At 34.8% G+C, this 27,921-nt stretch overlaps 1 protein-coding gene across 5 annotated transcripts; it reads right to left on the bottom strand.

Annotated features, from left to right (window-relative positions):
* LOC145790919 (sugar transporter ERD6-like 5) lies at positions 1-25,020 on the bottom strand. 5 transcript variants are annotated; one of them, XR_014330296.1, is made up of 25 exons: positions 24,681-25,020; positions 18,160-18,208; positions 16,476-16,538; positions 15,430-15,524; positions 15,263-15,322; positions 14,757-14,822; positions 14,604-14,669; positions 12,732-12,807; positions 12,584-12,648; positions 11,993-12,085; positions 11,828-11,908; positions 7,648-7,710; positions 4,047-4,136; positions 3,881-3,940; positions 3,626-3,691; positions 2,953-3,028; positions 2,812-2,876; positions 2,646-2,738; positions 2,469-2,549; positions 2,294-2,378; positions 2,157-2,200; positions 2,007-2,069; positions 1,875-1,934; positions 1,088-1,147; positions 941-958 (listed from the first exon to the last, which is right to left on the bottom strand). XR_014330296.1 is itself a non-coding variant. In XM_082870095.1 (23 exons), exons 1-22 carry the CDS (start codon positions 24,840-24,842, stop codon positions 2,019-2,021), a joined length of 1,617 nt encoding a protein of 538 aa, XP_082726221.1. In that variant the 5' UTR covers positions 24,843-25,020; the 3' UTR covers positions 1,420-1,934; positions 2,007-2,018. The 5 variants fall into 5 exon arrangements, 4 of the variants coding, with proteins under 4 accessions (XP_082726222.1, XP_082726223.1, XP_082726221.1 ...); XM_082870095.1 differs by lacking the exons at positions 941-958; positions 1,088-1,147; positions 2,953-3,028 and adding an exon at positions 3,477-3,523 and having other exon boundaries at positions 1,420-1,934; positions 2,816-2,876; XM_082870093.1 differs by lacking the exons at positions 941-958; positions 1,088-1,147 and having other exon boundaries at positions 1,420-1,934.
* Between the last annotated feature and the right edge of the window lie 2,901 nt (positions 25,021-27,921).

Below are 27,921 nucleotides of genomic sequence, written 5' to 3'. Positions count from 1 at the left end.
ACTCTAAAAGTAGTTATTTATTATAATTCACCACTCTAAAACACCAATGACCAAAGTACATGAATTATACATAGATTCTATCAACCAAGCATCTAAATTTGTACATGAAGCAAATCATTGATACACATACAATACAACCTTTCAACTATACATTCATAAATAAAGTAAGCACAACTCTCACCAAATTTTAAAAATAGGATGAATAATTTTTTTTCCCCTTTCATTGAAGGACAGGTTTTCACAGAGCAGTAACATTGTTCCATGGTGACTTGGATGTCAATGGTTTTTCGAAACATGACAATGGTGAAAGACTCGAGCATTGAGGTGACCCTTTTTTAGTATCACTGTAGAAGATGGGTCATCGATGCTTGTATTTTTTCAAGAGATCGACCCTTGGTCTCAGGTATTAATTTTGCCACGAATAGAACAGTTGAGCCACAGATAATCGCAAATATAAAGAATATCCCTGAAATAGTGATAATCACAAATATAAGGAATATTCTTGAAATAGTGAAGGCTTAGCAATAAGATTGAATTCAAGAAAAAACCTAGAAATTATCACATGGGCATCACAAGGTGTTTCATGTTTTCTCCACCATCATCCTTATTTTTCGAGCCATATAACATAGCCCTTATTATTGGGCGGGGACACAAGGATAATGGTGTAGAAAACACCATTGGATGGTAACACAGCCCAATGGTGTATGACCCGAAAAATAAGAATAACGGTGGAGAAAACATGAAACACCACTGGGCGAGACACACTGCGTGATATTCCAGGAAGACAGAACAATTACTCAAACCAACCAGATATGAACAGAGGGAGAGATAGAGAGGCATCACCTGCTGAGCTCCATTCAAATAAGAAGTTAAAACAATAGGACACAATCCAAGAAGTGAACCAGTTGACAGAAGTCACAAGGCTTCCAGCTGAACCCCTTATGTGTATAGGAAATATCTACAGATAGAACCAAATCAAATTCAATCCATATATGCAAAAAATTAACTTCATCATCTTGTTCAAATCGGCTACAAACCTCATAAAAACATGGAGTAGATACAGAAATTATTTTGTGAGATTTGTTACCTCTGACATAAGAAGCCATGGTATGCCATTCATGCCTGTTATCAAAGCAGCAGAATATACCTGGTTGAAGAATCAAACAATCAACAAATACACAACTCATTTTGTTCTTTTAATCAAAATGTTATATTAACCAAAAAACATATTTTTCTAATCAAGGCCTTGTCATTCTAATTAAGATTTGATTCTGAGCAAAGGAAACATATGCATTTATGTGAGATAGGGACAATGGAAATTTCTCGTCAAAGGCCTTTTCAAAATCACTTGCTCTTATGTTGTCTAACCTTTGACCCACATTAATCTCTTAATAAGTTCTTGAGACTTTTTATATGAGACCTTTTTATCTTGTTGTAATGCATACACAAAAATCTTTTCTTCCGTTTTTGCTTTCTTTCCTCTCCAGTTTTCTTCTTGCTTTGGGCTATTCTACAAATAAGTTCGCAGTCTTAATTGGTGAAGGCCCAACAGCAAGAGCCATCTGCACTAAGGTGTTACCAAGTGGGGGTTGTTGAAGATAGTTAAAGATATCAGAATATACGAATTACAACGAGAAGACAAAACAGGGGTCAAAACATTTCTTAATGACAATGGATTAATTTTTGTGCCTCAATTTTTCCGTCCTCCCTGATTTCAGTAATTTTTGTGCACCAGTATAGCACTGAGCTCCTTTGGCTGATGAAGATCCTATTCAGGGTAAAGTAGAGTTTTAGGGCTTGAATGAGCGAGCATTCTTCAGATTAATAAAATAAGACCAAGAAGCACATGGGTTTGGATTTTAATTTGGAGAAACCTGAAAGACGAATGCCAAACCAGCAAGTATGTTTCCCAAGCATGTTCCTGCTGCAGAAACCTGCAAACACTCATAACATGGAGTCAATAATCGGTAAAACCAAAAATTTAGAACATAATTTCACAAACAGACCATCAAAAGTGGTCATTGCCCAGATTTATCCATTAAAATTACGCTCAAAGCAGCACAGGGAATCTGTAAAAAAATAATAATAATAATCGTCATTACTTTTAAGTGCATCAAGCAAAATCCTATATCACATTACACGTGGGATTTAGGAACCTGAATGATTGCCATCATTGTTGTCCCAAAACTAGCTAAACAACCTACAATAAGCCATTGATCAATTATTAGTTGAATTCCTTGAACTTCAGGCTTTCAAATGATTACGTGTTCGGTGGCCTGTAACCTTCACCTACCAGCTGCTTCAAAAATTGAACTGGCATAATACAAAATTGCATTGGTTCCTCCAAATTGTGCTAGTAACATCAGCCCAATTCCAATCTACAATAATTTTACATGTTCATTAGAGACCAAACAAGGCACGAAAAGGCGTAATGCCCAACTTTGGATTAGTCCTTATATATGTTTTACAATGAGTGGATGAGCATATCTTCGCTCAAACACGTTCAAAATGCTGGTTTTGGAGAGTCGTTGAAAGGTTTCTGTATAGTCCTGTAATACACAAAAAGAAAGGAAAAATGAAACTTTTCATTACTAGTTGCAATTCTTGTATCAACTATTTCATTGACATGGGAAGTTAGGGATTACTCTAATCTCAGTTACTTCTGGATAAATATCAACTTTCTTTCCCCTAAGGCGGCGTATACTATCTTCTAACTCTTTTTCTCGACCAATCATTGCCTATAGACAATTGTATTTACCAATGAGAATTCTTCAATTTGTGCGTGTGTTTGTGTATGTGAGTCAAACTCACCAACCATCTTGGAAACTCTGGTATGAAGAATAGGCCGCAAAATTGTACCAAACATGGAAACATTCCTGGAGACATTACGAAATCAAACCACTAAGATGGATTTAGACTATATTGAATGGTACAAAGACAACTCGAAATTACCAAATATAGCCAAGGTGCACCAGGTCGAGATATTTCCAATGAAGAACATTAATGATATACCACCACATACCATCAACTGTAAAACCAACAGCATATAGACCCATAAACGAAGATTTGATTTTTCAATCTAAATATATTAGGCCATGTTTGTTTGGGAGGACATGGCCTTGGGGCTAATAATCCAACAAAATACATAATGCGAATACAATATTTAGCTAAGAAAATTAAGGTCTAGACTAATAGTCCATCTGGACATGGTATCCCCCATATGGGGGACTCTATTGAATCCCAAGAGAGGGGTGGATAAAAAATGAGGACTAAGAAGAAGTTTGGATTAATTAGTTAAATTGCAAAATATAGCTTTTGTCAATCCCTCTTCGTAGTCCTAAACTGATCCAACATGGGTTAGGCCAGGATACATAATTCAAAGGCATTGTTAATCCTACGATCAATAGTTCTAGGCACACTACTCCCATCTCATCCAGTCTGCCCAAACAAACATGCTCTTAGTGTTTGGTGTTTACTTGGTTAGCTGATGTAAATCCTCCTCAGATATTCTTGGGCATGATTTCTGCGACATATACACATGATTGTTTGGAATGAAAACACAAGTCACATCATGCTTTACATGGTTAACAAATCAATTATGACATGGTACGATTGTTATGCTTACCACATACGTAAGGATCCCAAATCCAAATCCCATTGTCAATCTTCCAAGGTCCAGCCACCAAATATCCTTTCAAAAGTATTGATCATTTTATACAAATTGCAAACAAAGTGTTGTAGAAACAAAAATAAAAATTCTATGGCATGATTGTGAAATTCAAATGTAGCATGAATCATTCATTTTAGCTATTCACTGGGGGTATAAATCAGTTAAATTTTGGGATACACTCAAGAGGAGAAAGAAAGGAGAATTAAAAACCTTGGCGAAAAGTATTGCGAGCCACCCCACAGTAATAAATATGTCACAGAACCACATTGCCTACAATATCGAATAAACAAAATTAAAAGAAATCAAGTAGTATTGAGATTAGAATGAAAATGTCACATTAGGCTAAAGAAATCTGGACGATAAGCCAAAAACTTACACCTCTCCGGCCAATGAGATCAACTATTTTTCCACTAACCACTGCACCTAACATTCCTCCAATCGTCATTATTGAAGCAAAAACTGAATACTACACAATGAGAGGGAGAGAAATTGAACACGATCGGGCAAACAGAGAAATTCATAAAACTTCATTATGTTGTTTGAACATGACACTTGAATCATAAGATTTGAAGTCGGTTAAATTACACATAGAAGTTGAACATTTTTGTTCATTCTTCCCCTGAAACAATAGAGTACAATGTGATTGTTGTTGTCCCATGTTTCAAGAATGTCTAATGACCTATGTTTGGGTGGTTGATTTCAACACTTGATTGAAAAATACAAAAAAACACCACAACTAGAAAATTTGTGTGTGTAACATCATTGCAACAAATTAGAAAATTTATTAGTTAAACTTAAGCTTGACCACCCCAAGGACTCTTTTGCAATGTTCTTCACTACCTTTTCAAGCAATCAAAACTAAAGTATGTTTCCAGAAAGGACATAAATTCAGAGATAAAATATTGTAATGCCTTAAGGTTATATGGTATTCAAGAGTAAGATGTTCAGTATTTTTAGGATAAATTACACTTTGCACTCTAATACTTTACATCAAAATCTACTTTGGACCATCATTTTTCAATTGTAACAGTTAATCCCTTGCAATTTTGGTCAAGTTACAATGTGGCCAGTCTGTTAGTTTGGTGATAAGTTGCCCAATGGAAATTGTTATGTGTCGCATGAGCTATTTTTTAGGATTTTTTTTTTTCCATTTTCTTATTCTCTCTATTTTCCATTGTATATATATATATATTTTTTCTATTTTATTTGATGATTCCAACAAATAAGGGGTTGTTTGTGATAACCCTCACTACTGTTTACTGATAACACCACTGATTAGTGCTAATCTATGATTAAGCATGTTGATTGACTGATTGACTGAAATTCTAAACTGATTAATTGAGTGTGTTAGTTTGAATGCAATTCTATCTGTTGACTGTTAAATGATCTATTCATGTTTTATGTTTTAAACTGCAAAATTGAAGGACTTATCGGCGGCCGAATCAGAAATTGATTAGTGTTTTGTGCTAATTAGAATTTATGCGATTTTATGATAAATTTAATTGAAATGTGATTTGGTATGACTAAATTAGGTTAATTAATGATCAATTACATAAGTTGGCTTTATTTACCAGAATGCCATATAGTGGGCCACTTTTATTAACATCTTGAGGCTCAATTCATACACTTAGACATACCATTTCATCATCTCCTCCATTTCCTAAGACTCATAACTGACTAGAGAGAGAGAGAGGGACAAAACTTGAGTTCATCATTTTTGCTTGGAAATTTAGAGGAATTGAAGTGTAGATTGCACAATTGAGCTTCCCTTCTTGAATTCAAGACCTAAGGTAGGACATTTACCTTCTTGTTTGTGCATTTAAGTACTATCTTGCATGGTTCATGGAGATTTGAAGTTCAAATCCAAGATTTAATTTTGAAGAGTTGGATAGTGAGCTAATTCATGCATGCATGTGCACATTAAGGAGTTTAGGGTTGTTTTCTTGGAAACTATTGCATGCATGTCCATATTATTGTTATGATCCATGAATTCACCATGTGTTTGAGAGAATTGGCTCTTTGGAGCATGTATTAGAAGCTTTGAGTTCATTAGAACACTTGCAAGTCATATGTCTTGAGGTTTTCCTTGAAATTGTGTTTGATTAAACTATCTTTGGGCTTTGATTTTGCAAATTGATCTTCAAAACATGTTATACTATGAGTTTACAAGAGTTTTCCAAAAAATTAGCCCAAAAGGATCGGATTTGATGCATTTAAAGTTGGTTTTGAGCTTGAGGTTCAAATCTGGAAATTCTAGAATTTGGACTCACGCTCGAGCGTACGCACTGAGTTCATGAAGTCCACTCGAGCGGGGAAAGTAACGCTCAAGCGTGAAATGCGCGTATCCAGTACTTTTCATCAGTTTACAGTCCGCTCGAGCAAGGGAATTCACGCTCGAGCGAGGACTTGTGTCTCGCGCTCGAGCGGCTATCAAGCGTCCATCGAGCGTGAATTCCGTGCATCCAGTACTTTTTCTGTAGCTTACAGTCCGCTCGAGCGGAGACCTTTATCTGCATGTCCGCTCGAGCGTAGAAAGCCACGCTCGAGCGAGACCCCTGTTTTTTGAAAATTCTAAAAAGTGTTTAAAGTGCATCTTTGCATCCTCATTCTATCCTAGGGATTCCTAGGGCATGTTTAAGACATCTTAATGAGGAAATTGATGTGGAACCACACCGAGTCAAGATAGGGACTAAGTTATTGTTTTCCAAGCGTACAACTTAGTGTGTGTTCATCCTGTAACTGTGTAGGGTTGGCATCCGAGGACGCTCACTAGCCTATCTGTAGCCCAGAACTCTGTGAGTAACAATGTTGTAAAGATATGTTCAATCATGAATATTTTATGAATGATCAACTGTATTGCTTTCTGAAATGATACTTCTTACTGAATGAATGTTGTCCTATTTGCGAACTGTATTCGTGGCATCCTTAGCAATTACTGTTACTGTTACTGTACTGTTATTGTTACTGTTACAGAGATCTCTGTCGGTTCCCATGTTAGAACCACTACTGTTTACTGATATGATGGCCATCAACTGACTATTCGGTCTGATAAGACCTACTGTACTGTCTGTTATTAGATGTACCACATATGACTGTTATGGTTTATAAATGACTATTATGGCATGAAATATGAGCCACAAACTGAATGACTGATATACTGTTATAACTAACGGTTTTTAAATACTGAAAGGACATTCATTCTTAACCTCTTTACGCATATGTTATTCACTGGGCTTTAACTCACTGCTCATATATACATGTAGGTGTTCAGGCACCGGACCGTTGCTAAGAGCGTCAGGCTAAGCTCTCGTTTTGTCAAGCCAACCTTTGTGCCTCACTTCGAGGTTCCAGATCTGTTCAAGCTAAGGCTGCTTTTGGGGTGTTTAGTCTCAACCATCTGTCTCTGTTTTGTACCGACTGTTTAAGACTTATACAGTACTGAATGCTCCCGTATATGATGTAAATATGTTTCAGTTATGAATGTGAATATGATATGAAAAGTCTTTTTGCATACAGACTGTCACAGCTCATTGGACATCTTTTAATTACTGTTTTAGCTTCCGCCAGCCCCTATACTCTGTATTACTGTTATTACTGTTAAGCAGGCCTTTGGTAATCACGGATTACTGGCCAGTTACAGTGCTAAACCCATAGGGGCGGGTTTGGGTCGTAACATTGTTGGTGGTAGTGTGAGTTAGAAAATACAATAGAGAGAAAATAGGGAATAAAGTAGAAAATAAAAGAAAATTATACTTTTGCCCTAAAAAATGTCTCATGTGAGGGTCCCATGATAAATCTCATTAGGCAATTTAACAGAAGGGCTATATTGTAACTTGATCAAAGCTGCAAGGGATTGACTGTTATAATTGAAAAATGTGGGACTAAAGTGAAATTTAATGTAAAGTGCATGATTGCATAGTATAATTTGCTCTTATTTTTATTCGATGTAAAGTACAAAGGTGAAAAGTATTACTAACCTCTGTAGTAAACAGGCCGAGACCTTCCATAATTCCAAACTCAGCTGGAGATGAATATCCGCACTTCAAAGCAATCATAAAACACCAATTACATTTTTACCCCTCGTATACATGTATACACAAGAATGGATCCCCTTCTAAGAAAAATTTAGTCAAAACCCCTCCATCACACCCTTATTTGGTGAAAAGGGTAGTCCAATTTATTTTGCTTTATAAATCTCTTAAGGAGGAGGCACATAATTGAGTAAGGATAAAGTAAAATATAAATTTTTTTTCTTGAAAAATATTGCTAGAGTAACATATTACTGTGGACCAGAGTAACATGTTACTGTTTACATCAATTTCGACGGTAATATTTTTTTAAAAAAAAGAACTTCATAGTCAACATAGATTTTATTTGATAGATCTTGATAAGAGGATTCTAAAAATACTAATTGTATTAAAAACCAACATCTAGATCAAAATTTATATTATTTTAAAATTAAACATTTTGATAATAGTGGTATGTATTAGATTTTTCAAAAAAAAAAATTTTGTACTTATCCGTACTGCATTAAAGTTTTATTATAAGAGGTTTTTGACCAAATCCCCCTAATTTAAAGGAGTGAGAACATACACGATAACAAAAAAATTGAAAAGAAAATATTGCTTACAACACCAATTTTACCAGCACAAGAAATAGAAAATAACAACAAAATAAATATAAATAATTGCGTATTTACGTTGAGTTGCAAATACATGTTTTCTTATATTAATGGCATCATCTACATGTAGTGGTTATGTTATTACTCCATACATAGTTTAATTGAATAATTTAAGTTTATATAGTTTTTTTTTTTTTTTTTTGCTAGGATGTTAATAAATTAGTAGAACTAGATTAAAATGGGCAATTACAACTTCATTGAATTAAACTTGAGACCTCCCCTCATATGAGTACCTTTAAGTACCCTCATGATCACTTGTGCTACAATCCGGGACGAGTCTATATAGTTTAGAGATAATTAATAACTAATTGAGTTTATTACACTTAGTAGCTCTGTGCTTTCATTGTAATCTCATTTTTGTCCCTTCATTTTTAATTGTAACAATCAATCCTACACTATAAGTCAAGTTACAAAGTGATCATTTCATTAATCTACTGTTACTAAGGGTTGACAAAACTTATCATGTGAACTTAACATGATATTTTTTTTTCCCGTTTCATTAGCGCCCTACACTATCCTTAGAGTGCCGTTTTGGTTTCCCTATCCTTGCTAACAAGCTTCTCAAATGCTTCCGGGCCATGTTCTTCTATGTACTTCTCAGCAGCAGTTAGAATGTCATCTGGCTTACTGAAGATGTCCTTCTTCCTTGGGACATACTAGACGTTAACAGTCTGCTGTGGGTTAAGAAAGAAAGGCCTCAAATAATGCTCATAAACATATGCAGCACCACTGATACTCTTTATGATGGTGGATATTTCAATGCCATTACAACACAGCACCTTGAAATTTATTTTATTTTATTTTCTTATCTCTCTTTCTGACCATTACAACACAGCACCAGCACACTTGTTCCCACCTTTCATCATGGTCTCCACTTTCTTTTTCTTTTTTTTATATTTATTTTAATCCATCTTTTTTGAAAACAAAACCAATATCACTTTTTTTTTAATTCCTTAATTTATTTTAATAACATGAGTGGCCTCTCTTTTCCACCATCTCCCTCTTTTTCTACACAATATTTTTGTACCACCGCCCACTCCATGATTTCCATATTAATATTATTATTATTATTATTATTATTATTATTATTATTATTATTATTATTTTCACAAAAAAAAAAAAAAAAAAAAAAAAAAAATTCATTCCAGTTGATTTTTCTGCCTTACCACACCTACCATTCGAGTTTGCCAAACACACTTATTTTATTCATGTCAGGATCAACCCCGATCATAATTTTACACGAGAAAAAAAAAAAAAAAAAAAAAAAAAAAAAAAAAAAACCACCATAACACACCCAACACCCACAGTGGGATTTTTCTTCTCTACTCTGCTGCAGATCTCTTCTTCTTTCCTCCGTCCTGGGCGGCCCTTGACGGTGCTGCCTCCGTGTTTCCTACGCCGCCGAGCACGTTCACTCCTCCATACTCCTCCACTGCAGCATACGGCGGACCTCCAAATCGGAACATCACAGTGGCCTTCCGCTTCAGCTCCTTATTTTCTGCTTTCAGCACACTTATCTCTGCTCGCGCATCCTTATACATGCGTTGGAGCAGAGCCAGCTGGGAATTTAAATGCTGCAACTCATTTGTCCTACTCTGCAGCCGGTTCGACAAATTTGTGACCGCCGTCATGGTTTCCACGCATGACTTCAGAGTATACTGATTAGCCTCAATATCAGTTTGCACCGCCATTTTTTGCTCCACCGACCGCATCGGAAAGTTCAATGGAGCAAAACCAGAGGTGTTTGGTTGAGGTTCACTAGCCACCGCACCAGTTATTTCTCTTGTGGGCTCGTTCAGTTCTGGAAAGAGCGTGAGCAGGTTCTGGGTAACTGGACGGGAAGAAGAGGCCATGTTTTTGGGTTGCTAAGTGTTTCAGCGAAATAGCAATTTCAGACTGGTAATGTTCGGAAGGGTTGGTGACAGAATGGCAACAAAGTGTTCCACAGTTTCTCTCTCCGCAGAGGCAGAGTTTTTTCAGCGAAGGGTTGGTTTCAGAGGTTTCAGAATGGTATGCCTCAGCCTCAGCCTTCGTCTTGGTTAAATAGCCGAGGCAGCCACGCGTATCGCGTGCCTCTTGCCGCCCGACAAACTGGCACGCCTTTTCATGGCACATCTTTTGACAAAGTGGACACGCCTTTTGATGGCACGCCTTTTGATGGCACGCCTTTTGATGAATTGGGCACGCCTTTTGATGGCACGCCTTTTGACAAAATTGGGCACACCTTTTGAGGGTGCAACTTTTTAAGAGTCCGACAAGACTCTGTAAACTGTCCCGACATTGATTCCGGTTAGTTTTTACAAGTGTCCGACAAGACTCTGTAAACTGTCCCGACATTGATTCCGGTTAGCTCCTTTATGGGTCCGACAAGACTCTGTAAACTGTCCCGACATTGATTCCGGTTAGTTTCTACAAGGGTCCAGCAAGACTCCGTAAACTGTCACAACATTGTCTTCTACAACGGTCCGACATGACCCCATAAACTGTCTTCTACATCGGTCTGACACCACCATACAGTGTCCTCTACAACGTTATGACACCCCATACAGTGTCTTCACCAACGGTCTGACACGACCATACAGTGTCTCCTATCCTTTTTTATTTTTATGTATTTTCTTGTTTTGTTACTCTCTCCAAACTCAAGTTGGTTAGTTTCTCTCCTCCTTGAGTTTGCGGGGGGCTGTTAGAATTTCCCATCTTTACCTTCACCTACTCCACTACACACTCCACTTCACCTACCTCTACTCCACTACACACTCCACTTCACCTAACCCACTATCACCTCCACTACACCTACTACCACATTACCTTCACCTACTCCACTACACACTCCACTTCACCTACCTCTACTCCACTACACACTCCACTTCACCTAACCCACTATCACCTCCACTACACCTACTACCACATTTTCTTCTATATATAGATTGTATAGGAATTGTAATTAATGCATCTTGTAATCTATCAATCAAGACATCAATCAATAATACATAAATTCTTACACATGAAGACATTGCACATAAATAAAGGGCAAAATGTCCATTCAAAAAAGAATCAACTATTTCAAATTGGGCATCAACCCCTCATTGGTGATTCTATTTCCACACACTACTTTTTCTCAGTGCACACCAATTTTTTCCTATCTGATATCAACTATAACAACCATGGGGTTTCGATCAATAATTGGTATCTGAACCATTGGTTTTGTTTGGTAATTAATATCCAAATGAAAAAACTAGTGTGCACTGAGAAAAAGTGGTGTGGAAATAGAGCTCCCCACCCCTCATTTACTTTGAAGAGAGTGGATAGACTGTTTTGCCTCTTGATTTCAGCCCAATTTCTAGAGGGCATTATCAATTGAACTAAATTGTCATAATGTGAAAAATTCAAGAGTAAAATTGACGCAATTAAAACTACGATGAGTAAACTACAAGGCCTATTGATGTAATTTGCCTAAGTTTCCGCATATGACTTACAATGAGTGGATGAGCATATCTTCGTTCAAACAAAGTCAAAATGTTGGCTTTGGAGAGTTGTTGAAAGGTTTTTGTATATTCCTGTGATGTATGTAAAAACTCTTCATTATTAGTTGCAATGCCTATATATTCAATATTTCATTGACATTGGAAGTCAGAGATTACTCTGATCTCAGTTACTTCTGCATAAATATCAACATTCTTTCCCCTGAGACGATGTATAGTATCTTCTAACTCACTTTCTCGACCAATTTTCGCCTGTAAACAATTGCATATACCAATGAGAATTCTTACCAATTCTCTCTCTCTCTCTCTCTCTCTCTCTCTCTCTCTCTCTGCCTGTGTGATTATGTCTGTGTGTGCATAATATCTCAAGTGCACCAAGAATAATCTGCCTCCGTTTGTTTTAGTAGAACACATTTATTGAGGGAAAACATTTTCTACAAAAAATATTTTCTAGTAAACGTTTCCTATGATTGGTTGTGACCTTGAAACCAATATGTTGGTGGTTGTATTAGTGGTGGTGGTGGTGGTAGTGGTGATGGTGAGGTGCTGGGGGATGGTAGTGGTGGTAGTTGGGGAGGAGAGGATGGTGGTGGTGATGGTGGTAAGAAACATTTTGTGAGATACGAGTAATGCTATATGTAATGTCGTTTCATACCCCACTTGTGTCTAAAGGTAAAATGTGACTATATGTAGCATTTTCTGAAATATAACTATTTAAAAAAAATAGAAAGGAAGTTAAATCAAACTCACCAACCATCTTGGAGACTCCGGTATGAAAAATAAGCCTAAAAATTGTACCAAACACGGCATCATTCCTGTAGACATAACAAAATTCAAATCACTAAGATTGACCTGCTTTCAAACAGTATTGAACGATACAAAGACAACACAAAGTTACCAAAAATAGCCAAGGTGCGCCAGGTAAAGATATTTCCAACAAAGAACATGAATGCCAAACCACCACATACCATGATCTGCAGAATCAGCAACATATATATAAACCTATAAATGAAGGTTGATTATTGAATCCAAAACCAAATCTATTTGGGCCCATTTGGTAATATTTTGATTTTTCATTTTCTGTTTTTGTTTTCAAACAGTCTAAAAACAATATATGAAACCATGTTTGATTAACCATTTTTGTTGTGAAAATGTGGAAACAGTTTTCAAAAATTTGAAATTTTGACAAGGAAAGTCGCATTCACTTGTTTTGTAAACTAGCTTCCCTTTCTTTCCTTTTTTTTTTTTTTTTGAAAAGCGACAAAGAATATTATTAAGCATAAGCAAGAAAAGGGAAAGAGGGCAAGGAGTCCTTAAATAATGAAAAGTGCCAAAACAAAAATAGAAAATAAACAAGAAAACCAAACACTAAGAATGGCAAGCAGCAGCTCAATCCATAGAAATCAAGAAAAATGGAACTTCTTTAAAAGGTCCCAAAGTGAAGCCAAATATCCCGCCTTGTCCCATAATGATTTAGCATCTGACTCCTTTCCATCAAAGATCCTTGTATTTCTCTCCAACCATATAGACCAAAAGATAGCAACAACAATAGAGGACCACAAAGATTTGGCTCTCTTATTGCCTGCAAACCCTTCAAACCTAAGAAGAAGCATGTGTGTGCATTCCTTCGGAGCAACCCACTGATCATCACATAGATTGAACCGAACAATGGAGAAATAAATGATCCGTCGATTCCAAACTCCTCTTGCATATCATGCACCATTGAGAACAAACACAATGATTAGGCCTTGTCCTTCGATCATTGGTCATGACACTTCCTTGAGCTAAGGACTACATAAAAAACTTCACTTTATGAGGAACAACTGCTTTCTAGATTTTCTTGTGAAGGGGAAACAACTGAGCAGAAGGTTTATCAAACAAAGATTTACATGAGAAAGCCCCTGAAGGAATGATACTCCAAACCCTTGTATTGCTAGATAAAGATAAAGAAATCCCATCAATCAATGACAACAAGGATGCCAACTCAAGAGATCTCTATCGCTTAAATTCCTGAGAAAATTGAAATTCCAATAGACTCCCTAGCTTCCCTCTCCCTCTTCCCCTCCTTTCAATTCCCTCCACTCCCCCTTGACAATAGCAACGAAGACAACGATGGCATCGCCAGCCACTGGAAAACCACCCTCTCACACAACCCTTACCCCAAGTCCCCACCCCCACCTACAACTCTCTCACCTGATACCAACCACCACTACTCCAACCCCCTATCACCTTCACTCCCCAAGAATTGCAACCTTTTCCTCCTCAACCCCAAGACTTGAAAATGCCTCTCACTCAACCCCTACAACATGTAGCCTGGGTTTTAAATACCAACCGATATGTATTGGGATTTTAGACTTCCGATACTAATATATCAGCCAGTATTGTCCAACATCGGCCGGTATTGGCCAATATTGGCCTATTTATGACCATATCACCGGCATTGATACGTACACTGATACTATTATTTAAAACCGCTCCCACTCCATCATTCCCAATAAACTATATCCCCCTCTTCCTTACCCGCGGAACTACAACCCCCATACCTCATCCTGACCTCAATGAAAATACCCTTTTACAACTCACTACCTCAATTGTTTATTGTATCAATTTTAAAACATCTCATTTTATTTATTTATTTATTTGAAAACATTGCGTACCAAACATAATTTTTGTGTATCATTTTTTAGGGAAAAATACAAAAACATGTTTACTGTACAGAAAACATAAAATTGATAGCATTACCAAACGCAACCTCTAGTGTTTTGCTTACCGAGCCAGCTGCTGCAAATCCTCCCCGAATATTCTTAGGTGTGATTTCTGCGATATACACGTGTGCCTTGTAGATAAAAATGCAAGCTACATTATTCTTTACTAGAGTTATTATCAGTAAATCAAATATGACATGCAATGGTCGTATGCTTACCGCATATGGAAGAATCCCATATCCAAATCCCATTGACAATCTTCCAAGGTCGAGCGACCAAGCACCCTTTCAACAACCATTAAACATTTGATATATATGAGTCAACCAAATTGCAAACAGAAAGTAGAAACAAAAGTTTTAAAAAAAAAAAATGCTTTGACTTGATTTGGATTATGAAATTCAAGTAATTTACAATGAACATCAAATATATACAGTACACTAGTCACTTTCTAGAGAAACTTCAGCAAGAATAAATTCAATTGCATGAACTCTCAATGTCCTGTTTCAATGATATTTAAATTTACTCAAGGTCAATATCATGCCACACCGCATACGTGCAACATAGGGGAAAAAAAGGGTTCAACTAGATGTCATTCGTTTTCAAAGAAATATTAATGCTCCTTTTGATTTGTAAAAGGATGTCTGAAAAAGGATCTACAATTGCAACATAAATCAATTAAATTTTGGGATACGCTCAGGAGGAGAAAGGAAGGATAGTAAAAAACCTCGGCCAACAGTATTGCAAGCCACCCCACAGTGATAAATATGTCACTGAACCATATTGCCTGCATTGCCAAATCAACACAAATTGAGAATAATCAAAGAGAGAGTATTAAGATTAAAATGAAAATGTCACATTAGGCATAAAGATATCTAGAGGACAAGCAAAAACCTTACACCTCTCCGGCCAGTCAGATCTGTTAATTTGCCACTTACGATTGCGCCTAACATTCCTCCAATCGTCATCACTGAAGCAAAAACTGAATACTGCACAATGATGACGAGAGAAATTGAAGGCAACATAGAAATGCAGAGCACTTCACCCTGCTGTCTGAACATGGCTCAAGCCATGAATAACAAATTCAGAGTGGAAAAGTTTTTTGAGGCTAGACCATCATGAGAGAACTATTTGGACTGGCATAATTAATTTGATTTGATTTAGTCAAGGATAGCCAAACATTTTTTTATTTTCTTTTCAAAAGAAAACATATCCCAAACATCTTCAGGCTTGTTTTGTTGAAACTCTGGACAAATAAAAATAAAAGTAAAAGGGCTTTGTTGAAGAAGTGTGGAATTGCTAGTGCTAGTGCTAGTGCTAGTGCTTCTTGGTCTCTAATGCTTCATTGTATTTTTCAACACCATAAAATATAAAGGCAATAAATAAAGTAGAACTGTAAAGAACATTAAAATATTGACATTTTACTCAAAAAGAAAATGAAGAAAAAAGAAAAACAAATTATTGACCAAAGGTTAGTTCAAGAAAGAAAAAATATAGAATACTGAGGTTAAAAGCACAGATATATGGGATTTGTATGATTTAGCACTGTCGTATCATTTAACATGGAGGTGGGATGAATTTCAAAATACTTGGCATAAGTTTATCTGTTTTGTGAATTTATGCTTTATTGGTTGTCAAACCTGATTTCATGAATACACGTAATTTGGTCTTATACTCCGCAAAAATTCACCAAATTTTCCCAAAACATCATGCTGAAAGTATAAAGTAACAAAAATGTTTTACAATGTTCTTTCACTCTTGCCTTTCAAAACATCAAAACTAAAGCTTTTCCTTCACAAAGGACGTGAATTCATTGATTAAAAGTTGTAATTCCTTAGCAAATGTAAAACTACTTACACCCGCAATTTTCACACCAAAGTAACACTCCAAATCAATGTTTTGTGTTTGTTTGGTAAAATGGGAGAAGTACTACTACTAACCTCCACAGTAGAGAGGCCAAGATCTTCCATAATTCCAGACTCGGCAGGAGATGAATATCCGCTCTACAAAGCAATCATAAAGTACCAATTAAATGAGCTTACATATGGCCAGTGCTCAACTCTACTCCACAAATTAGATAATTGATTTAATTTATTAGATGGTCCATAATATAATCAAATTATCTTAATAAATTTGTATCCCTCAGAGACTGGAGAATACTTGACATGTGATGAGTAGGCTTACTATGACCAAACTTGGACCAAGTGGAAAAACTTGTTTATCTAACTTCTAACTAGGTAGATCATGTATGGCGGAAGGACTGTATGGTTGAAGGACAACAAATGCTCATTATTTATTCATGGATAAATTATATTGACACCCCCTAAGGTTTGTCTTAATACATTAGTTCCCCGTGGTTTTTGGTAATTGCATCCCCCTCCCTCAAGGCGCGCCAAGTAAAGATATTTCCAACAAAGAACAGGAATGCTAAACCAACACATACCAAGATCTGCAAAATCAGCAACATATATATATATATATATATATATTATTTGAGTATTATAATATTCTCAAATAATTTATTCATTCAAGTAAAGATTAATTTTAATTTTAAGTGTAAAAAATGACAAATTGTTTGAATTGTTTATTATTCTCAAATGATTTTTTGATCATTCATTCCCTATCAACTAATTTTAATTTAATGCGAGGCGATTAAATTTTTTTACTTCTATATTTATTTTTTAATTTTTTTAATCATGTAATAGATATTCACATGCATTTTTTAAATATGCATCGACTAGAAGTTTAGGTTCCATTTGTTTTGATATAAAATGTTTTTCTAAAAAATATTTTATTTATTTTCCATTGTTTGGTTGAACCAAAACTCAAGTAAAATATTTTTTAAAGAAAATATTTTTGCATCATGTTTTCAAAAATGACTTACCTTTAAATTTTTCATAAGTCAATTTTTAGAAAATTGACTCTCGCTCACTACCTTTTTAACACATTTAACATTTTCAAATAAATATCGTTACTCATCAAAAAGTAATAAATGACACTTTAATGAATCAAAATTTCTCTGTTAGGCAATAAAATATTTTTATTTCAAGTACCAACCAAACATTAAAAAACAAAAACAAAAATATTTTTTCTGTGTAAAATCAATTTAAAATAAAATTGTCTTTTTGTGTAAAATTTTTTATGTCAAAACCAACGGAGCCTTAATGACTCAAAAATAAAAATAAAAATTTTAGAATAATATATGATTGAGAAAATATAAAATAATAACTTTTTTACATATAAATAAATAAGTAATGCAAATTGCTAGGGAAAAAAAAATTAATCCATTTTGAACTTTACAAAAAAAAATCCAAATAATAAATGCATTACTTTTTTTTTTTTTTTAGAGGGTAGAGGGAAGGCCCCCCTACAGAATAGGAACATCATTCAACAAAATATGCACCAAATTGGCAGGGACCTCAGCAAGCCACACCCGCTTGTCTGGAGCTTCCTTTGCCATTTGGGCCAAGTGATGAGCCATAAGGTTGCCATTTCGCCTCACATGCGAGACACGAAAATGTAAGAATTGCTTGGTACAGGAAATTGCACATTGTAAAAAATGACCAAAAGAAGCACATAGATTGCTCTCGTCTCGGATAGCCTTCACCACAGTCAGAGAATCACCTTCCAAATGAATGTTGGTTAGCCCCAATTCTGTTGCAAACTCCAGCGCCTTGAAAAATAAGTCTTATATTAAATTATTGGACAAATTACACTTAACGGTTCCTATAGTTTGGGCCTTGTATCATTTTAGTCCCTGACTTTTTAATTGTGATATATTTGACCCTAAATTTTGAATCTTGTTCCAAATAAGGACGATTGAAGATATTATTGCTCAATTTCAAAGGCAAATTCGTCAATTTGATAAAATATAAAATAATTTGACAAAAATAAATGTCAAAAAAATATTTTTAAATTTTTAACAATTATTTCTACCCACTAAAGATAAAATTATGTAAAATTGATAATTCTTTTAGACATTTATTTATTTTACCAAATTAATTTTTATTATGTGTTTGGATGATAATTATGTAATGGGTGATTGTTTTTATTTTCATTAAATTAGTTTATATTTTTCAAAAGTTAAGTATGGCGACAACTTTGATATTATTATTAAATCAATCCATTAAATCAAAAAAATTCAAAACTAAAAACATTTCATATATTAAATATATCGATTACACATTAAAAGCCTAACAACCACCAATTACATGATCATCATCCAAACACATAATAAAAATTAATTTGGTAAAAAAAAATGTCTAAAAGATTTATCAATTTTAAATAATTTTATCTTTGGTGAGTAGAAATAATTTTAAAATATTTTTTTGACATTTATTTTTGTCAAATTAGTTAATATTTTATCAAACTGACGACTTTGCCCTTGAAATTGAGCAGTGAAATCTTCAATTGCCCTTATTTAGAACAAGATTCAAAATTCAAGGTCAAATATGTCATAATTGAAAAGTTAAAGACCAAAGTGACACAAGTCTCAAACTATGGAAACTGTTAGTAAATTATTAGGATGTTATCTAATATTAATTTTAGAGAGATTGCATATTTTTAAGTATTTTATCAATGCAATTAAGTTTTTTTCTATTAAATTATTTAATAATGTCCCAACAATTTAAAAATTTTATCAAATAATGTTAATATATATATATAGCTTTTTGATAATATATATGCCAAATTTCAAAGGAGACAACGAAATTTCTTATTTGAATAGATAAGATAACTAATGAGCAATTTCATCATTTTGACATTATAACCTAAGACATCAACGTGAAATAAACAAATTCTATTAAATAGCCTAACAAAAAAAAAATTATTAAATAGCCTAACAAAGAGTAACAATGGAGGAAATTTTGATAAAAATCTTAGAAGTAAAGAATGTTAGTGCAATTATTAAAATTACAAAGACGTCCTTATAATTGTAAAAAATCTCAAGAAAGTAAATATAATTTACCCAACATATAATAATAAAAAAAATAATGATTTTTGATAGGATAATTTGTAAACAAATTAGGCCGAGCTAGGAAGAGTCTTCTTTGGGAGTTGAGCCGCATAATGGGCCGAGATAAGGGCTGGTGTAGCTCGGTCTTAGGCCAAGAAAACATCTTTGATTTCTGTTGTGGGCCGAACTAAAGGCCGGAGTGTGGACGTCGAGTAGCTCGGTCCCTTTTTATCTAAGTACCAAACTGGGCGAAGGCGTTGACCGAGCTACCTAATACTAGGCCCAAGGACTGGACGAGGTATTTGGTAAGATGGAGAGCCGAGCTAGGTGTAGCTCGGTTAATGCTTCTATTCCATTACTTAGTTGAGCACAGAGCCGAAGTAACTTGGTTGACAGCAATGTCAGCCGAGGTAAAGATGTCAGCCGAGGTAAAGGGGTCATCCGAGGTAAATGGGGTGGCCATCTCACTTGGCTTGCAATGATAGGGGTGTTCTGAGGGTAAACATTATCCTTGGACATAAGACTCCTAGTAGGACTCTGCTAAGGAGAGTTAGAGTCCTACTAGGATTGTGCAATCCATCTCACTTGGTTGGTAATGAGTAAGAGTGTGACTCCTAGGAGGACTCTGCTAAGGAGAGTAAAGTCCTACTAGGATTGTGCAAACCATCTCACTTGGTTGGTAGTGAGTAGGGTGTGTGATTCCTAAAAGGACTCTTATAAGGAGAGTTGGAAATCCTACTCGGATTGTGCCAAGTAAAGTCTATAAAAGCTCATAACCAAACCTATGTACAGGTATCCCAATTCTTACTCTAAAATACACAGAGCTTATTGTCTATTGTCTAGTTGCTGACTTAGGCATCGAAGAAATTTCCGGCACACACCCGCCGGTTAGCTCATGTTTGTGTTTTCAGGTGGCAAAGCAACATTGTTTGAAGGAGTGCAAACTTGATCAACAGGATCATACGAAAGAATTATTTTGTACCCGTACAATTGGCACCGTCTGTGGGAAAACACAAAGAACAAAACTTTTTGATCGAGTTTTCCTCTTTAGATGAAATCAATGGCGCACATCGAAGACTTACCACATTCTGCTATTGATGGGCAGACCCCGGGAGGGAGCGCAAGGCGCGAAGGCTTGCCTTATGTACCACCCATGACGGAATTAGATCCCCAGCGACGAAATCCACAAAGTGAGGCGCGAGAAAGACGGGGCTCAAGTCTACACCGCTCTCAAAGCCCTGATAGACAGAGGTGGAGGATGGATCCTCAGGTTTTGGAAGATTGTGTAAGGGATCAAGACGAAGTAATAAGAAGAATGGCGCCTGACATGGAGACTATGAAGCGCCAGAGAAAGAGCAAGAGGGCAGCAGAAGAAGAGGTGGGCAAGAGCAGGGCACACCTTCGCCACTCAGAAGATTGTGACAGACAAGTCACACCATCACAAGCTGAAAGAAGAAGCCTCAGGTCAGGCGATACACAATCGAGGACTACCAAGACACACTTCTCCAGGCCTGAGAGAATGAGGACTGAAAGGGCTCGAAGGAGAGAAGATACTCAGGCTCGCGACCCCCGCAGAGTCTCCACACTACAATGATTGGCTCCTAGAACACATGGGAGTGTCGAGGTTGGAATTCCAGAGCCACGCCTTGCCTATGAACCAACAGACAAAGCGTTAGCAAAGTTGCAGAGCTCACCGTTCATGCCGACAATAGAGAACGCACCATTACCCTCAAGCTTCCACCAACCCAAATTCACTACTTATGAGGGGAAGTCGGACCCCTACATACACTTGAGCCACTTTTACCAGGTTATGCCCGTGTATCGACGAAACGAGGCTTTAATGTGTATCTTGTTTCCTTCCAGCCTTGGTGACCTGGGTTTAACGTGGTTTGAAAGGTTGCCAAAAGGTAGCATAGCTTCGTGGACGCAACTAGCGGAGGTATTTGTGACCAGATTCAGAACGAACACCAAGACACTAGTGGAGATTGACCAGCTTCTCTCCATAGACATGGGCGAGAAAGAAACATTGAGGTCTTACAATAACTGGTATTGGGAGACTTTTAATCAGATTGGAGACTGCCCTACAAACCTAACTATCGCACAGTACAAACGAGGTTTGCCGGTTGGCAATAAGTTGAGGGATTCAATGACAATGACGCGGCCGCTTACTATGGAGGCAATGATGGAGAGAGTGCACTAACACATCAGGGTAGAGGAAGATGGGGCACGCACCAAGGTAGAGTCCAGCGCAATAGGGATACCAAACAAAAAACTTTTTGGCCAGAGTTAACACGGTTGACAAGTAGGATTGATCGCACAAAAGTCTTTGCCCGACTAGGGGGCAAATGGGAAGCTTGGCAGGATTGGCCAACTCTTTCTAACAAGTCTTTGCCCGACTGGGCGGTAATCAAGAAGCTTGGCAGGATTGGCCAGCATTTAGCTCTTCTTCAGCCGAGATAAGGATCCGTGCTGAAGAAAGTTAGCATGAATAACCAACATTTAGCTCTCCTAAGCCGAGATAAGGATCTAGGCTGTAGGAAGTTGGCCGGAATAACCAACACTTCGCTCTAGGTTGGCAGGAATAACCAACGTTGAACTCTCTTCAGCCAAGATCAGGATCTAGGCTGAAGAAGTTTGACAGGAATAACCAAACACTTGGCTCTAGGTTGGCCGGAATAACCAACACGGAGCTCTCTTCAGCCGAGATCAGGATCTAGGCTGATGAGGTTGGCTGGAAAAACCAACACTTTTTTGCACCCTTTAGCCGAGATCAGGATCTAGGCTAAAGGCGGTTGGCAGGTTTGACCAACAAAAACTTTTTTGCACCCTTTAGCCTAGATCCTGATCTAGGCTAAAGGTGGTTGGCAGGTTTGACCAACACATTTTTTCTTCAACTGAGATAAGGATCACGGCTCAAGAAGGTTGGCAGGTTTGACCACCAAAGTTTTTTGGATTCTTCAACCGAGATGCGTACCTCGGCCAAAGCAAGCTGGCAGGTTTGACCGACATATTTTTGAATGTTTGGACCGAGATGGTTATCTCGGCCAAAGAAGGTTGGCAGAGTTAGTGTAAACCAAGTTAAGTCTGCTCGGCGAGACACATAAAGAAAGACTCGACATACGATTGCGAACTCAAAGGACTTAAATGTTGAAGGCAAAAAGGCGGGGCTATTCAAATTTTTTGGAAGTACATGATGGTTGTAACAAAAGAACGAGGATAATGAGGGCACGCCATGTATCCTGGGAATGACGCCATACTAGATTAGTGGAAAGACATGTTGAGCTACAGACAAGACTTATTGGGCCCGAACGAGCTATGAAACCGAACAATTTTTTAACTCGGCAGAATGGGGCGTTCTTAGCTCGACTGGAGGAAAAATAACCTCAATCATGCTACGCAGATAGAATTAAGGGGCAATTGAGAGGGTAATTTGTAAACAAATTGGGCCGAGCTAGGAAGAGTCTTCTTTGGGAGTTGGGCCGCATAATGGGCCGAGATAAGGGCTGGTGTAGCTCGTTCTTAAGCCAAGAAGACATCTTTGATTTCTGTTGTGGGCCGAACTAAAAGGCCGGAGTATGGACGTCGAGTAGCTCGGTCCCTTTTTATTTGAGTACCAAACTGGGCAAAGGCATTGACCGAGCTACCTAATACTTGGCCTAAGGGTTGGCCGAGGTATTTGGTGAGATGGAGAGCCGAGCTAGGTGTAGCTCGGTTGATGCTTCTATTCCATTACTTAGTTGAGCACAGAGCCGAAATAACTTGGTTGACTGCAATGTCAACCGAGGTAAAGGGGTTAGCTAAGGTAAAGGTGTCAACCGAGGTAAATGGGGTGGCCATCTCACTTGGCTTGCAGTGATAAGGGTGTTCTAAGGGTAAACGTTATCCTTGGACATAAGACTCCTAGTAAGACTCTACTAAGGAGAGTTAGAATCCTACTGGGATTGTGCAAATCATCTCACTTGGTTGGTAGTGAGTAGGAGTGTGACTCCTAGGAAGACTCTGCTAAGGAGAGTAAAGTCCTACTAGGATTGTGCAAACCATCTCACTTGGTTGGTAGTGAGTAAGGTGTGTGATTCCTAGAAGGACTCTTATAAGGAGAGTTGGAAATCCTACTAAGATTGTGCCAAGTAAAGTCTATAAAAGCTCATGACCAGACCTATGTACAGGTATCCTAATTCTTACTCTAGAATACACAGAGCTTATTGTCTATTGTCTAATTGCTGACTTAGGCATCGAGGGGTTTCCGGCACACACCCGCCGGTTAGCTCATGTTTGTGTTTTTAGGTGGCAAAGTAACATTATTTGGAGGAGTGCAAACTTGATCAACAGGATCATATGAGAAGAATTATTTCGTGCTCGTACAATTTCTTCTTCCTTTTTTTATTATAATTCTCCTCATTTTTCTTTTGTTTTCTAAATGTCATAGAAAATGGACTATAAATAAAAGAAAAGATAAAGAAGATATAACATAAGATTTAAGAGCATTATTCCCTACACTTGGTAATTTGACAACAACTCACATTTTGTTTTAAGTATTAAAAAAAAAAACAAAAAAAAAAGGTAATCAGCTAGTTTGGTTTAAGTTTTTTTAAAAAAAAAAATTTAAAATTTTAACTTTTCTATTTTCAATGAATTTTTTTAATTTTTTAAGTAATTTTTTTATTTTTTTAGATACACCTAACATAAATATATTCAAAAATTAAAATATTTGCAAAAAAAAATCTTTAAAAAATTCCCTAAATATCAAAAATATAAAAAAAATTACGAAAATTCAGTATATTTTTTATATTTTTGTATATTTATTAATTTTTTCACAAATTTACTATTTAAATACATCTAAATAAAATGCATCTAAAAAAGTAAAAAAAATTACTTAAAATTTTAAAAATATTTACTAAAAATAAAAAAACAAAAAATAAAAACTCAATTTTCAGAAAACTGAATTCAGATAACTAAACCAAACACACTAAATATTTTTTTTTTAAAACTTTTTAGGTTATCTAATCTATAATCTATAAATATTTTTTTTTCTAAAAAAATCAAGCTTTTTGGGATTTTTTTCTAATTTTTTTATTATTTATAATTGTTTTATTCTATGTTTCAGATTAATCTAGTTTAGCGGAATTTAAAGGAAAAAAATTATTAAAATAAAATTAAAAAAACAAATGTGAAATCCAACTGATATACTTACAGCACAACCATAAGCAAATAAACCACAGATGGCAACAAAGGTTCCAAAGAGGAGCACCGCCGTGGTGGAGGAAGAAGAACCGCCAGCATCGCCGCCGTCATTAATGTCAGCCATTTCTTCAGCAAGAAGAAGAGACCTTGTTGTTGCTACTTCTTCTTCCATGCTTTCTCTCTCTCTCTCTGTCTTTCTCTTTGCTATACTTCACAAGTATGGAAAAAGAGGATCTAATGAGAGAGAGGGAGTCTTTCTCTTTACTATACTTCTCAAGTATGGAAAAAGAGGATCTAATGAGAGAGAGAGAGAGAGAGGAGCAGTGATCATACACAAATAATTGGGATTTCCAAACTTTCATGACTTCAGAACTAATAGTAAACTTTTTGGTTTTAATTTTTTTGAATTAAATTTTTTTTAAAATTATTTTTATTTTTTGTGTTTTTTTATTTTTAGTAAATATTTTTAAAATTTTAAATAATTTTTTTTTATTTTTTAAATACATGTATTTAAAAAATAAAATATTTTTAAAAATCAATAAATATATATGAATATGAAAAATATATTGAACTCTTGTATTTTTTTATATTTTTGATATTTAGGCCTGGTTTTGGATGCTCTAAATAAGTGTACTTTTTAACTTTTTATGAAATATGAGTTGGGTTTGGATTGGGTTTGAAGTGATTTTTTTAACTTTTTATGAAATATGAGTTGGGTTTGGATTGGGTTTGAAGTGATGTGGTAGAGAAGTAATGTGACTTAAATGAGATGATGTGACTTAAATAGGATAGTGACTTTTTGACTTTTTTTTAGTGAATTTTTAATATTTTTTTTATAAATATTATACTTTTTAAGTATATTTATGTTAGGCATATCTAAAAATTTTAAAAATTACTTAGAATATTAAAAAATATAAAAAATAAAAAAATTTAATTTTTTGAAAAGTGAATTCTAAAAATCTAAACCAAACAAGTTGAATATGATTATTGTATCATGAATTGTTATTCTCAAGTGGGAAAGTATATTCTTACAACAAATTTTTATAGAATTTGTCACTGAAAATGATGTTGTAGCACCGTTTATGTAATTGATAATTAATTTTTATTTTGAAATGTCAAGTCATTCTGTATATTTTTTTCTCTATATATATATATATTTGTTTGTATAATATTACTCTGTTAAAGTTTATTTTGGAGTGTTTTGAGAAGTTGGTAAAAAATTAATTTTTTATCTTTTTTCGCTTATTTTGTCTTTTTGTAGATAATTATGTGAGAAATGATATAATCCAAAATACATAAAAAGCTGAAAGCTAGCTTTTTACCAGCTTCCCAAACGACTTTGAAAGTGAAGTGTATAAATTTAAAATTTGGGATTGAGATACTCTTTATTACATGATTGTAACAAAAGATTTTCATTGCATCATATAAGGGTTGTGAAATAACTATGAAAACTAATCATTATTTTAGATTTAGTAAAAATCATTACAAATCATTAAATAATAGAGTTCGTTTGATTTAATTTTAGAATCATGATTTGAATGTATTGTTATGTTTTGAGTTTTGAGTTTTTAAATCATGATTTGAAAGAAAAAAAAATTTGTTTGGTTATAAATTTTGAAGATAGTCTTAGTAGGATTTGTAATTTTTTTTATTTATTGATTGATATATATAATGTGAGAGAAGAGAGAAGAGAAAGAAAAAGTGATTGATTGATTGAATAATAATAATTATATATATATATATATAAATAAAGACAAGAGAGAAGTTTTGAAAGTATTTTGAATTGTATTTTAAAAATATATTTGGTTAACATGCTTCATCTAAATCATAATTTTAAAAAAAAGTTGAGTTTTAAAAAGTAAATCAAATGCTACCAGAGTGTTCTTTTGAAAATTGATTTTTTTAATAAATTTTTAATTTTTAACTTTTTTTTATGTAAAAAATAATAATTTGAAACTGACTTTATTTTAATTATATGAAAAATCTTGATTGGTAGATATGTATAGAAAATAATATGATAGGGATATTTTAAAAATTGTAAATCGTGATAGGAATGTTTTAATATGAAATGGCGTAAGCACAAAAGTAGTTGGTACAGACAAAAGTGGTTCTCAACAATTGCAGATGATGGTTGGAGCTGGTTGGGCAAGTCGTGGTGGTGGTGGTTGGAGGCTATTATTAGTGGTGGAAGGTTGTCATAGTAGCCAAAAGTGATTGACAGTCGTGATCGTTGAAAATAATAGTTAAAAGTAATTATTGATGATCATATCGTTGAAAATAATAGTTAAAAGTAATTATTGATGATCATAGATGGTGGCTAGCTATTGAAAGTAGTGGTCAATGATAATTTTAGACCGGGGTTGATAATCGAAGGAGGCCACCATATATAAGAGTGGCTGATGGTAGTAATGAGCAATAGGTGGTGATCGGAAGGTATTATAAAAAATTAAAATTTTAGAGATTAAAATTTAAAGATAAAATTATTTTTTAAGGACTAAATATTTTTATTGCGAAAAATGTTGTCATTATATCTTTAGTGATAAAAATTAGATATTTTTTAGATCAATTTTTTTATCTCAAAAAATAAATTATTTTGAAACTAAATTATTTTGTCCTTACAAGTTTATTTTTTAGTGACATTTTTACAATTTTGTTGTTAAAAGTCTTGTTTTTGACTTTTCGAGACAATCTTTTAGCGATTATTCTCACAACGATAGAAATTGATTCCTAAATGTTTTTCCCAATAAATTTTTCACTTTTAGAAATCAAAATATCTAGTCTCTAAAATTTTTATATGTTGTCGTGATGGGTGGAACAAAGGAAAAATATTTTTTATTATTTGTTTCTTTTTTAAATAATTAAAACTGTTTTTTTTTATGATTACAAATATATATATATATATATATATTATAAACTACTTATAAATTTTTGAAAATGAAAATAATTATCAAACAAAATTTTTATTTACAATTTTTAAAATTTTATAAATATAAATAAAATATTATAAAACAAACATTATCAAATAAATTCAAAATATATACGAAGAGATAATTTTTTTTCTTTGATATTTAAAAAAAATAATAGTAGACATTATAAAAAAAATATCATGAAAAGTTTTCATAAAGAATCTTTATTCTTGGATTAATTTGTAATATTTTATTGTATACTATACAATCACCCTTAAATTAATTTTATAAAAAAAAAATTATAATATTTGATTCATAATACGTAATATTATTCATTTAAAAATG

The sequence above is a fragment of the Camellia sinensis genome, chromosome 5, assembly GCF_055761805.1.
Source record: "Camellia sinensis isolate YWXY chromosome 5, ASM5576180v1, whole genome shotgun sequence".
In the NCBI taxonomy this organism is placed as follows: Eukaryota; Viridiplantae; Streptophyta; class Magnoliopsida; order Ericales; family Theaceae; genus Camellia; species Camellia sinensis.
Note: the sequence above shows the minus strand (reverse complement) of the source record. Positions and strands in the feature narration are given on the sequence as shown.